The following is a 14,095-nucleotide window of genomic DNA, read 5'->3' on the forward strand; positions in this document are numbered from 1 at the left end:
ATATAATTTAATTGATTTCCAAGAGGAAGGCAGAGAGAGAGAGAAACATCAATAATGAGAGAGAATCACTGATTGGCTGCTTCCTGCACGCCCCCCACCAGGGACCAAGCCCACAACCCAGGCATGTGCCCCCGACCGGAATTGAGCCCAGAACCCCTCAGTCCGCAGGCCGGCGCTTTATCCACTGAGCCAAACCAGCTAGGGCAGTACTTAGATTATTCTTAATTTTTTTAGTTTAATGGCTAAGGAGCATAACTAATTATTACAACCACTTATTTGGCAACCCCGAATTATTAGAAGCATAGTTGAGAATCAAAGAAAACAGAATAATAAAGAGATAAATAAAAGGGTAGACAAATATCTCAGTTGGCAAATAACTAAATCATGCTCTAAAACCTCATTTGTATTAGATAGAAGGCAGTTTGTAAGTCCCTACTCCAGATCTTTTTTGCTGTATGCACACACAAAAACTATCTCTTCCCCTCCTTAATGAAAATAACATTTGCACATGGTGGTAAATCTAAATATTACAAAAGAATGTTCAGTGGTAAATTCACTCTTGAGACAGTTTTAATACACGTTTCCCTGCCAAGTCCAGAGGAGAATAACAAATTAAAAATTGGACAAGCACTTAAATAATGGCAAACAGAGTCAACTGAAAAAAACAGGAATTAAAAAGTATAGGTGTGTAGGTCTACTCAAAATAGAGACTTATAGCTCTCATATTACTCAGCCTTCCACAACGATATGTGATATAATAATTGATGTCATAGTGGTGATTCCCACACTTGAAATGTTAAATCATCTTCAGCTTTTTTGTATGGCAGGAATATGTGACATGCATTTTATTTATTTTTAATATATTTTTATTTGTTTCAGAGAGAGGAAGGAAGAGGGAGAGAGAGATAGAAACATCAATGATAAGAGAGAATTATTGATTTGGCTGCCTCATGCATGCCCCCTACTGGGGATCAAGCCCAAAACCCAGGCATGTTCTCTGACCAGGAATCAAACTGGTCTCCTCCTGATTTATGGGTCAATGCTCAACCACTGAGCACACAGTCTAGGCTATAACATGCATTTTAAAAAATATTTCCTTTCAAAATGATATAAAATATCATTCTTAAAGGTCGAATAACATTTCAAATATGTGAAAACTTCATTTGTGTGGAATTTCTCATTTACCTAGAACTCCAGATAAATTTTAATTAAAGTAGCTTAAAGGTGAGATTCAGACTCTAATTTAACAATAACTAAAAAATTTAATTGGTGCATTTTTTTCCTAAAATACTGAATTTTCTGATGCCTTTTTAATTTATTGAACAAATTCTATCTTTGACTTTAAAAGTTAGTCTACTATCTTTTATAGGCCTAGGAGGACAACTGAAATCTGAGCCAAGGATATTTTTTTACCTCTCAAGCACCCAACCATCAAGGAATTTTTAATAATGTGCACATTTTGTCCCTTACATATTCATTCATTTGTGAAGTATTCGTTTAGTTCTATTTGCTTGTGGAGATGAACAAGGTAAACATTTTCTACCCTTATGTAATTTATAAGCTTATGGTGATACAAACAAATCTATAATAATAAAAGCATAATATGCTAATTAGACCAGACAACCTTCTGGATGAAGCCAAGGCTGCAAGGGAAGCCGGGATCGCGAGTGCCTGCCAGCGGCCGGAGGGAAGCCCTGGTCCCAGGTGCCTGCCGGCTGCCGGAGGAAAGCCTGGGTCCCGGGTGCCAAAGGGAAGCCAGTGCCGGCAGCCGGGAGAAGGAAGGCCTACTCTTGCACGAATTTCATGCATTGGGCCTCTAGTCTATATAATAAAAGCCTAAGCGACCATTACAGCAGAACAACCAGAACTGGTCGCTATGATGTGCACTGACCACCAGGGGGCAGACACTCAATGCAGGAGCTTCCCCCTGCTGCTCAGTGCACTCCCATAGGGGGAGTGCCTCTCAGCCAGAAGCTGGGCTCACGGCTGGCGAGTGCAGCAGTGGTAGTGGGAGCTTCTCCTGCCTCCACGGCAGCACTAAGGAATAGCAAGCAAGTGGGCGGTAAGGAGCAAGGGATCCTGGAGTGCTAAAGGGTGCAGGCCGGGCTGAGGAAACACACACACACACACACACACACACACACACACACACACACACCAGTGCACGAATTTCATGCACCAGACCTCTAGTATATTGATAATTATTATACAGACATGGTAGAGCTAAGATTAGCTCACTTCAACAAGGCCTCCTGCTTCCTTGCATTCGTCTGTGTTCCTAGAAGTCGCATGGCCCATGGCCATGTAGACCCCACATGCAATGGACTGATGAACTGCAGCTGGGAACACAAGTGAAGCTAGCCTGATGGTTGATTGGACTGTGCAAAAACGGAACAGAAACTTTGAGCAAATGGCATTAATCCTAGCTCTGCTAAAGACCCAGCTACACTTCATCCATGGCGGGACAGAGGGAGAGGAACCCTTTGAAACTCAGTGGTTTAATTCCACTCAAATAAATGCCACTCGTTCTCCTGTGTCAGTCTCAGCAAATTCCTTTTCTCATGACACCACAAGACCACTTCCACTAGAAATCTGTGGAGACACAGAGGGTTTCCCACTGATAATAATATTATCTAAGAGATAACTGTTTATATAGAAAAGCTAAGATTTAAGGAGTGTCAGAATTATTTAAAACTAGTAGCCCTGCGCACGAAGCTGTGTGCCAGTAGCTCTCTGCAGGGCCTGTCTGCTCCGCGCCCACTGCCAAGAAGCTCTCCACGGCCCAGAGGTCCTCTGCAGCCAGGGTGGAACACTTGCCTCGTCACCACGGCTACGAAGCAAGTATTTCACCAGGCCGCTCACACTGCCCGCTCTCAGCAGCTGGCCCTGCACCCCCTCCTGGGGCTGAGAGGATTGGGCACTGCCATCTTTGTGATGGAGTGATGGTTAATTTGCATATCACCCTTTTATTAGGATGACAGAGCGTCTAATGAAATTAAAGACTTGGTGTATTTTTTAATTTTATTTTATAGGTATCTTTCCTTCTCTTGCCTTTCCTTGCCCCTCCCTTTCCCCACTCCTTGCAGTTTGTTTTTTGTTTTTTTAAATATATTTTATTGATTTTTCACAGAGAGGAAGGGAGAGAGATAGAAAGTCAGAAACATCGATGAGAGAGAAACATCGATCAGCTGCCTCCTGCACATCTCCCACTGGGGATGTGCCCGCAACCCAGGTACATGCCCTTGACCGGAATCGAACCTGGGACCTTTCAGTCCGCAGGCCGACGCTCTATCCACTGAGCCAAACCGGTTTTGGCAGCAGTCTGTTGAAGAAACCACATCATCATTACTGTCATTTCCCACAGTATGGATTTTGCTGATTGCAACCTTATGTATAATGTGTGTGTGTTGGTTTCTGTATTTTCTTTAAATTGATAGTTGGTTCAATTTCTCTCTCCTCTCTCTTTGGAGGGGTAGGGCTAACAATGTACAATAAGGTCTAATTGTTTCTTGTTTTATGAAGTTTGTAGTCATTAATAATTGAGATCCATTAATTCATTCCAAGTTGCAAAATGATGATGAGATGATTTTATCTTCTATTCATTTATTAACCATTACTTTTTTAAAGTTTCATATATACTAGTACATGCAAGTAAATGTTTGCATTCTGATCATTGCTTAGAAAGATTCTGTACTTTTTGCTCCTCTGGAGATGATAAATTAGAAAAAGGCACCATTTTTTTTTTTTAAGAGTTAGGAAGGGAGAGGGGTAAAGAGATAGAAACATCTATGAGAGAGAAACATCATTGATCAGCTGCTTCCTGCATAGCCCCTACTGGGGCTCGAGCCCGCAACCTGTGCAAGTGTCCTAACTGGGAATGAAACCGGTGACCTCTTGGTTCCTGGGTCAATGCTCAACTGTTGAGCCACACCAGCTGAGCAAAGACACCATATTCTTGATAGCATCTTGATTTATTAATATGATTTAACATTGAGGTTGCAGAAAATATTCAATTAAAAAATGGTAGTTAATAGCCAGTATGTTGAAAGAATGGAATTTGTATTTGCAGTTTATGGTCGGATGATGTGGCAATGACTTGTGCATATGCCCTTGCACAATTCCTACTCTGTGGAAGGTTTGTACAAATAGTAACATTGGCAAGGTGACTATTAGCTACAAGCCAAGAAATTTTATTGAAATTACAAATCAGAACTTAGTTACCTGTCCCAGTGTGTATTGTACTTTTTAAAAGCAGCCTTCCCTAGACCTATATTTGCTCTCCCTCCTGGGAACTTCAAAGCACATAAAATCAGAGACACTCAGCCCTTATCAAGTAACACTGACAGGGACTTGTTAACTCTACCTTCTTTTATTATCTAGCTGAATTATAAAATTAAGGGAGAAGAGGAACACTGAAGGGCTTGATTATTTTTCCCAGTGGTTAACCATTAAGCTTTGAAGCTAGTAGAAAATACTTGTTGGTTAAGTCTCTAAATATAAATTTAATTTGGCTCCCTTTGTCTTTTACTAAGTAATAAAAATTATTTTATTTTTAGTGCCTAGCACTGTGCTAATAATTTATGGAAATATAGGAGACACTCTTAGCTCTTGGCCCTTGAGATGTATGCAATCTTGTTTGTCCGAGAATTTGGGTATCAAACCATGGACAGAGCTTTAAGTTCCTAGCCTAATAGGAGTTAAATAAAAGTTAAATGCTGGTGCTGTCAACTACAATTGCAGAATAACTGTCCAACAGTCTTTGGTGTAATATCACTTTAAATTTCATTTTTATTTCATAGGAACATTTCTCATTGAAGCCATAGAATTTTTGTTAAGTGGAGCACACCTTATGGAACTTCTAGTCCCATTCCTTTTTGCAGGGGAAAGGGACCCCAAAGTATTTGGTTAATTGAACCTTATCTAAATTATCCCAACTATTTGTAAACAAAACAGGAACTTAAATAATGGGTTTTTTTACTCCATGGCTTCCTCTTATATAACTATTTATCTCAATGTTCATATGCTATTACCATATTTTTAGTTATTTGCCCATTTGTTTTTATATTATTTCTGCAGAATAGGAGAAAAAAATTATCTCTAATTACAGAAAGGAAAATGTAATTGACTTGCCTAATGTCATGTTATAAAAAAATTAACAAAGCTAGGACTAGAACCCAGATCTTGTTCGTATATTCCATATTGTTGCCGTTATTATTATTTCCAAGTTATTCATACTAGGAAACTTTGTCAAACTGAGAACATTTTTAAGAAAGGTTAATGGACTCTATTGTAGGGGGAAATAATCCAGCCTTCCCTTATAGCAAAATTCCACTTTTATAGACAGTTTTCATAACCTTGGCTCTGCTCCATTTGAAATTTGAATTTACTAATAGCTGGAGTTTGAGGCTAGAGAACAATTCCAGCATTGAATTATAGATTTGAATTGGTCTATAGGTGATTACTGATAATTAATAAATGTTATTAAAATGTAAATATGGATAGTATTTTTTAACAAACTTTATTGAAGTGTGATATACTTCTGAAAACGTGTTCATAATCATTGCCCTACAACTTGATGAATTTTCACAGCTGAATATACCTTTATAACTAGTACATAATTCAAGATCATTACCAGCCTGCCATAAACTCTCCTTACACTCTCTTCTTCTAGTTCCTACCCCTGTCCTGCTACCCCTCGAGGGTACCACTATAACAAGATAGTCTTTTAGAGGTCAGATACTTCATTAGTCAAGGTTGTCCTGTTTCTTCTTTGCAAACATACGAAGATGACAAAAGAACAATTTCTCTACTACTTCTTATCAACATAAAAGACAGAAAAATCAGAATTTCCTCATTATCAAAGCTTATTTATTAGTTTAATATTCAACCAGGATAATGCTGGGGGATTTAAATCTTTCATGCAGTTTTGGAAACATCCTAGAATCCTTATAAATGACGTCTTCTGAAACAAGACACAGAGAGTAAGCAGGAAATATAAGAATATGGGTGTAAAGCAAGAAGTGTGCGCCCCTCAGGTCCCCATGGTTAGTCCCAATTATGGAGGAGGCACCAGGAATGACTAATTCTGTGAGGCGGATATTTTTTAAAAAATTAAAAAAAAAAACGGTTAAAATTCTCCCATCTTGATTTAAAATGTGTTATGTATAACACTGTCTTCACTTCCTCTGTTTCTTATCAGGACCCCTGAACAGTGCCCCAGCGTTGTTTCATTGTTGTCAGAGAGTTATAATCCTCACGTGCGTTATGGAGCTGCCATGGCCCTGGGCATCTGCTGTGCTGGTACAGGAAACAAGGTAAAGCCCAACAGCAATGGGACCAGTTCTTTCCTGGCGCCAGACTGTTTTCCTTCACAGAAAGGTTTATGTAACAGCTGTAAAAATATGAGAGTGGTGTGATCTGTAAGACTTGCCTCACAAAGCTTCCCAGAACTTCATTACTTTACTGTTCTGGGTGGCTCAAAGCCATTTAAGAACAAACTACCACATTATACAGGTGGCTATAATGGAAAAAAATGCTGCTGACTTTGGTTATTTTACATGTCTAATTTGCAGAATTAGTATTGTGGAAATCAAGGTTCTCGTATGAGGCCACCAATTCAGTTTTATTCCTTTGGTTTGATTTTTTGTTGTTCTTGTTGTTTTAATTTTTATTAAATTTATTGGGGTTGATTTGGTTTTAAACAAATTATTTTATTGCTATTTGCCTATTTTCTCCTCATGAACTTAACCTGATATTTGTTAAGCCCTCCAAAGTGACAGAGTTAGGTTAGGCAAGTTGATGATTTGAAAACACAGTTCATGAGATTCGTAAAGAAATGCATTGTCGCCGAAACCGGTTTGGCTCAGTGGATTGAGCGTCGGCTTGTGGACTGAAAGGTCCTGGGTTCGATTCCGGTCGAGGGCGTGTGCCTGGGTTGCGGGCACATCCCCAGTGGGGGATGTGCAGGAGGCAGCTGATCGATGTTTCTAGCTCTCTAACTCTCTCCCTTCCTCTCTGTAAAAAAGAATCAGTGAAATGTGGGGAAAAAAAAAAAGAAATGCATTGTCATTGCTTAAATAACAAGTGTTGTGTTTTGTTCTTTTTTTCACAGCAATAACATATCAAATTTTATCTTTTATAACACACATGCCCATAGCTTAGTGAACTTTTCTTTTAATAGGGTCGGCAGGTGTGTGTGTGTGTGTAAGAGAGAGAGAGAGAGAGAGAGAGAGAGAGAGAGAGAGAGAGAGAGAGAGAGAGAGAGAGAGATTATACTACCAGAGTCTTTACATCAGAGGGAAGAAGTCACTTTTTTACCATCTATTGTTCAAACTAAAATAAAACAAAGTATAGCTATTCGCTTATTGATTGACTTCCGTAATTAAATTTTAATTTGCTTTACTTTTTCTCTAAGAAGGGTATTATTTTTAGATACTAATAACTTCTTCTAACGATATAAAGCATAATTGAAGCTAGGGATTAAAATAGGCATTTTTACTACATGTAGCAGGAATTGTGTAAAAATTTATGGCGACATCCCCTTCCAGTATTCTCAATTCTCTCTCCTTACCCTGCTTTATTTTTCTTCATAGCACTTATCACCACCTAACATATTTTTACACCTATTTTATTGATTGTCTGACTCCTCTCCACTGAAATGTCAAGTCCCTGGGAACAGTGTGTTCACTGCTAGAATCTAAAGTCAGACCTGGCACATAGTAGACTTTCAGTAAATATTTGTCACATGAATGATAGAGGGAAGATCATTTAAGGATTTGATGGTGAACAAGTTGGACATGGTCTCTGCCCTCACAGAGTTTAATTTTTTTTAAATGTTTTCATTTCTTTTGGGTGAGAAATTTTTATATGAGAACTAGAGGCCCAGTGCACGAATTCGTGCATGTGTGGGGTGAAGCCGGTTGTGGGAGGGGCCCTGGTAGGTTGGTCGGCTGCAGTGTGCATCATAGCAACCAGTTGTTCTGTCATTCCAGTTGCTTGGCTTTTATATATATAGATATATATAGATGAATCTTCACTTTTATTAGAAATGTCATTGTTTATATAAAGTGCAGTTTATAGAAATTGGCCTTCATATAAGTTGAATGTCTTACTAAGTATTTCCCCCCTCAGGTCTTTAATAGACATTTATGTCAAGCCTCATAAGTTAAATGTAAATTAGACTTTTGTTTTCTTTCCAGATTATTTTAAACTTAATATCTTGGAGCAAATCATCTTTGAGACACAGCATCTGATATGTTAATTCAATTAAAAAATTTTATACAAGTCTGCTTTACTTCTAGTTTGTATGATCTTCATATCAATACATGTCTGAAATTTGGTGCTTTGGTTATTTTTGTTTCTTAAAAACCTGAAACATCTGTTTATGCTAAAATATATCTTTGATGTTATTTCACACTAGAGTTCTGGTGCATGAAAACCGTGCATGGAGTGGCGGGGGGGTCCCCTCAGCCCGGCCTGCACCCTCTCGCAGTCAGGGAGCTGTCGGTCAGACATCCTTAGTGGTGCCACAGACACAGAGGTGGGAGAGGCTCCCACCACCACCTTTGTGCTCGCCAGCCATGAGCCCAGCTTCTGGCTGAGTGGCGCTCCCCCTGTGGGAGCACACTGACCACCAGGGGGCAGCTCCTGCATTGAGCATCTGCCCCCTGATGATCAGTGCATGTCATAGCGACCAGTCATTCTGCCGTTTGGTTGATTTGCATATTAGCCTTTTATTATATAGGAGACCTCAAAAGCCAAGTTAGTGTCTTTTAACTTGTAAGTTGGAAATTTGGTTATATTTTTATCATGACTACTTCATAAACTATATTGACAATATATGAGTTTGAAAAACTCTGCACACTGTCATTACAGTTTTTAATGAAGTGGGAGAAAGAAAACATCTGGTATGTGTGATATTGTTAATAGCTCTCCTTTTTTAATGTATATATTTTTTAATTGATTTCAGAGAGTGGAAGTGAGAGGGAGATAGAAACATCAATGATAAGAGAGAATAATTGATGGTCTTCCTCCCGCACGCCCCTTGTTGGAGATCAAACCCACAACTGGAGCATGTGACCTGACTGGGAATCAAACTGTGACCTCCTGGCTCATGGGTTGACGCTAACTCTCATTTTTAAAAACAAATAAATACAGTCGTGCATCATATACTGATATTTGGGTCCTTAACATTAAAATGGAGCTAAAAATTCCTATCACCTAGTGATGTCGTAACTGCCATCAGTAAGTGTGCCACACATTACTCTTGTGTTCGTGGTGACACTGGTATAAACAAATCTACTGCACTGCCAATCATATAAAAGTACAGCACATACAATTAGAGTAGCAGGCTATACCATCTGCTCTTTAATGTAAGTGTTCTTTATGATGTTCACACAATGACGAAATCACCTAACTGCGCATTTCTCAGAATGTATCCCCAATATTAAGTGGCATGTGACTTTAAATCCACATCTAAAGAAATCTAAAGTCATTTTCCAAAAAAAAGAATTAAATTTATTCTTTCTTTCCTTGACCTTAGAAGAAATATTTGAGAAATTGCATATGTATTAAGAAATAAGTTTGATAATCTTGTAAATCCCTTTTCTCTTTTCCTCCAGGTTTATACCTAAGAACCTTATAAGGGATGTTAAAAAATGGCACTTAACAAAGGGTGTTAATGTTCTGCAGGGTGTTAATAAAAGTTACTATATGAGGAAAAGAGTTCTTGGTAACATTACTATGGACAAATACTGGGAAAAACAAAAGTTCCAGTGGTTTCTTTAACATACCACATCACTATGTGCCTGGAGCTTTTGTACATTCCTAGAACATTTGATATGATATATACATTTGAATCTATAACAGGAGGTAATATATAGTATGCAGGAACTCCCAGACGTATTTAATCAAGAAGTCCTTTTTTCATAGTATTGATCACATTCCGAAGGATATGATATTGAGTAAATCCTGGTAAACAGTTTGGAAAGTCCCATTCAGTATATGTGGTCTTGTGAAGTGTAACCATGAAATCAATTCTAGTCCTATTTTTAAATTTTTTACCATGCTACTAGCAAGTAAACTCTTTTTTGTTTTAGAAGTTTATCTTTGTTTTTTGTTTTGATTTAGTGGGGATTTTTTTAGTTGATTGTATTTTACTTTATCTTTATTGTTGCAAGTATTACAGATGTCCCCCCATTAACCTTCTCCACCTGTTCCCACCCCATCTTGTAAAATTATCTAAGACATTGCCATACCCTGGTATTTGAAGGAAGTTGGATACTTAATACAGGTTTTGGAGTCAGACTGACCTCAATTTGCTACTTATGTGACTTTGGGCAAGTTACTTAACATTTCTAACTCTCAGTTTCTTTGTTTATAAAGATTATTTGGTGTTGCTATTGTTATTTTGTTTTTGTTTTATTTTTAGGTTTAAGAGGATTATCTAGGATAACATCCATAAATACCTACCACTGTGCCTAGGAAATAATGGGTGCTTTATTAAACATTAATCATTCATTTTCTCTTTCTTTTTTACCTCTTTTTCCTCAAAACAGGAGCAGTCGTGTTCTACAAGCTTCCTTTTCACATACCATCAGTTATATTGAAACTTAAAGCATACTCTGTTCTGAATGTGCATCCAGTTTGTCTTAAACTAACTTGTTATTACAATGTCAGATGAAGATAGTTAACTTGGAATGGTGGTAACTAATTTGTAAACCCAGCTATATGAACTTTATTTAAGGGTTGTTGTTTTTTAATGCTTTCAGGAAGCAATTAATTTGCTAGAACCAATGACAAATGACCCTGTGAACTATGTGAGGCAAGGAGCTCTCATAGCTTCGGCTCTCATCATGATCCAGCAGACTGAAATCACTTGTCCAAAGGTGAGCAAACAAAATGAGACTCTAGAATACAGCTGGTTCAAGCTTTCCTTTAGGAACTTACCTCCTTTTGAGGACATTTTTACCTCAAATGTGGTGAACACTTAACTCATAGAAAGCCAAGAGATAGGAGAATGGGAAAACTTTAAATATATAATACTCTTTAAATGCATTTCCTACAGATTTATGGTCACTTTGTTAATTCAACTGTATAACCATACTTGAAAAATAGAACTCATGGGTTCACGAAATCATGAAAGTCAACTTTAATTTTTGTCTCCTTTACTGTCCTTTTAAAATCTATTCAGTGAGATAACTTGTTCCTCTGATACAGGATGTAAACTCAGGCAGTACATACAATTTCAGTTTAGAAATGACATTGCCCTCTTGTGTAATCTCTTGGACAGGATTTCAGATGACTTCAGGACAGCTATCTTTTCCCTCTTGACCCACATCTGTCCAAAGAAACACCCCTGCATATGTTGCTCTTCTATGTAGGTGGAAGTATAATAATAGCCTTTCAGTGCAGCTTTGCCTGCTCTTCCCTTTGTCTCTCTTCCTCTTTCCCTCTCTATTTCCCTCCCACCTTCCTTCTTCCCTACCATCCCCCGCTAGTCCTTCAGTCAATAGCTAATGCCTCTCACTTTATGTGGCAGATGTCAGTGCACAGTGACTACTGTTCATATTAAGCTCTCCATGTGGTCCCTCTGAAGCCCATTTTGTTGAGAAATAGAAAATGCATAGGTCTTATTTACATGTGCTAAAAATTACCATGTTTGATATATATTAAATAGATGTGATAGCTAGTGCAATAATTTCAGATCTTTTCATTCTTAACTTAAAATTAGGGCAGTTAACAGCCTCATATTAATTCTGCTCTCATATGAGAAGCAGTCAAAAAATTGACAACAGAGAAAACAAACAAACATTGGTATATTGTCTTTTGCCCTATCAAGCAGATGTTCAGCATCATTCTTTTTTTCTTTTTTTTTTTAATATATTTTTATTGATTTCAGAGAGGAAGGGCGAGGGAGAGATAGAAACATCATTGATGAAAGAGAAACATTGATTGGCTGCCTCCTGCACGCCCCCTACCGGGGATCGAGCCCGCAATCCCAGCATGTGCTCTTGACCAGAATCAAACCCAGGACCCTTCAGTCTGCAGGCCGATGCCCTATCCTCTGCGCCAAACCAGCATCATTCTTTTCAGCAAAATAGGTTAATATGAGGGATGGGGATAAAAGAGAAAAATTTTCAGAACTCATTGATTAGTCATTCTTATTTTATGGAACTTTATTTAATAGGTTTCACTTTCTGAGCAGTTACTATCATTTTTGTTTCCTTTTCAGTGCTTCTCTCTTAGTCAAAATTTTAAGACATCCAAAAATTACATTATTGCAGATAGAATCAGTCTTCTCATCTGTTTTAATCATTTTCTTCTAGAGCATAAACATTTTTTCACACAGGCCACATTTCTTTCTGGTTTTTGTTTTAAATATAGCAGTTATGAATAGCTTTTGCATTTTTTATTTTTGCTTTTGACCTTCTGCTGATCTTTATCAGTTGGAGGTTATCCAATTGAGTAATATAGCACTAGAAGAAGAAAGTTTAGGCCATGGAATATACTTCCCCTAATGGTAATATACAGATATTTATTCACTTTGACCTCACATGTCAGTTGCACATGATTTGTATTGTGAACAAGCTGTTTACCATCTTCCCATTTCTACTGTGTAGGATGTTTTTTGTTTATTTGTTTGTTTGTTTTGGTTAATCCTCACCCAAGGATATTTTTCCATTTATTTATTTATTTTTTTAGAGAAAGTAGAAAGGATGGGGGAGAGAGAGAAAGATCAATGTGAAAGAAACACATCGATTGGTTGCCTATGGCATGTGGCATGATCAGGGCCAGGGATTGAGCCTGCAACCGAGGTACATGCCCTTGACCGGAATTGAACCCTGGACCCTTCAGTCCAAGGGCTAAAGCTCTCTCCACTGAGCCAAACCAGCCAGGGCTGTAGGATTTCATAATCATAAGCTCTGTATCAATAATGGCAGATTCTATAAAATATTGTTGAGCCAAGTCTTATTAGCTCATGTAAATACATGGGGTACACTTCCATTTTCAGGTTGTATCAGAATCTTGGGTATTGATTAAGAATGTTGAAATACAGTAACAGCTAATTGTCCTTGCCATTAATATAAACTCAGTGGGGAAAGTCAAGTTTGTACCCCCACAGACTACAAAAACAAAACTGTGTATGCAGTATAAAAATCAAATGTTCTTTGCTCTGGCCAATGGGACTCAGTGGTTAGAGCATTAGCCCTTGCACTGAAAGATTTGATTCCCTGTCCAAGGGCACATTCCTGGATGCAGGATCTATCCCTAGCCCCATTGGGGTGCATGTGGAAGGCAACCAATCTGTCTATCTCTCTTACATCAGTGTTTCTCCTCTGTCTCTCTCCCCCTGCCTCCCTCCCTTCCACTCTGAAAAGCAATGAAAAAATATCCTGGGGAGTGGAGAGATTAAAAGTCTCTCCCATTGTTTTCTGCTATTAACATGTGATAAAAAGCTTTGTGGGCTATAGTTTCTATCATTTCTATCTGATAATTGCTAATAAGACAACATTGACAGTTCATTTGGAGTGGTATGTAACATTTTGCTGAAAAGAAAAAGCTGTTAACAAGCTTGAAGAGAAGTTTTAAAGGCTACAAAGTCCTAGCTACAAGGTTGTAAACCAGTACATGCAATAAAGTGGAAACACCTTGAAATATAAAATTAAGTGTTAATTTCATCAAAACTATAGCCCCTCCTCAAAAGAATTCAGAAGGAACATATTTCAGATATTTTGTGAGATTTATAATTGACATTTCCAAAGGAAATATTTTTATGTAATCAGGATACAGGTCACATTCTTTTACAGAATGCCATCTTAACACTTAGCTCTACAATGTAGGTCTAGTTGCAGTAGCTCCAGGACATCTTTGCTTTTCCTCTGCCAGTTTTTTGCTTGCTCAGTCTCACAAACATATACCCAGCAACATGCATACATCCTGGGTGATTACAAACTCAATTTAGGAAGCCCTTTGACCAGAGGCTCAGAACCATTTAACTAGATTAATGTCCTTTGGACATAAACAGGAATAGGTCCTTGGAGCTGTTTTCTCCCAGGAACCCAACTCCGCTTTTTATGACAGATCTGACTTTTGT

At 38.1% G+C, this 14,095-nt stretch overlaps 1 protein-coding gene across 1 annotated transcript in view; it reads left to right on the forward strand.

The window, feature by feature from the left end:
- Positions 1-14,095, forward strand: part of PSMD1 (proteasome 26S subunit, non-ATPase 1) — an 86,190-nt gene that overhangs the window by 56,759 nt on the left and 15,336 nt on the right. Inside the window, exons 17-18 of the mRNA XM_059703500.1 lie at positions 6,200-6,314; positions 10,770-10,886. Coding sequence (XP_059559483.1) covers positions 6,200-6,314; positions 10,770-10,886 — 232 coding nt within the window. The remainder of the gene's footprint in view (positions 1-6,199; positions 6,315-10,769; positions 10,887-14,095) is intronic.

The sequence above is a fragment of the Myotis daubentonii genome, chromosome 7, assembly GCF_963259705.1.
Source record: "Myotis daubentonii chromosome 7, mMyoDau2.1, whole genome shotgun sequence".
Classification (NCBI taxonomy): domain Eukaryota; kingdom Metazoa; phylum Chordata; class Mammalia; order Chiroptera; family Vespertilionidae; genus Myotis; species Myotis daubentonii.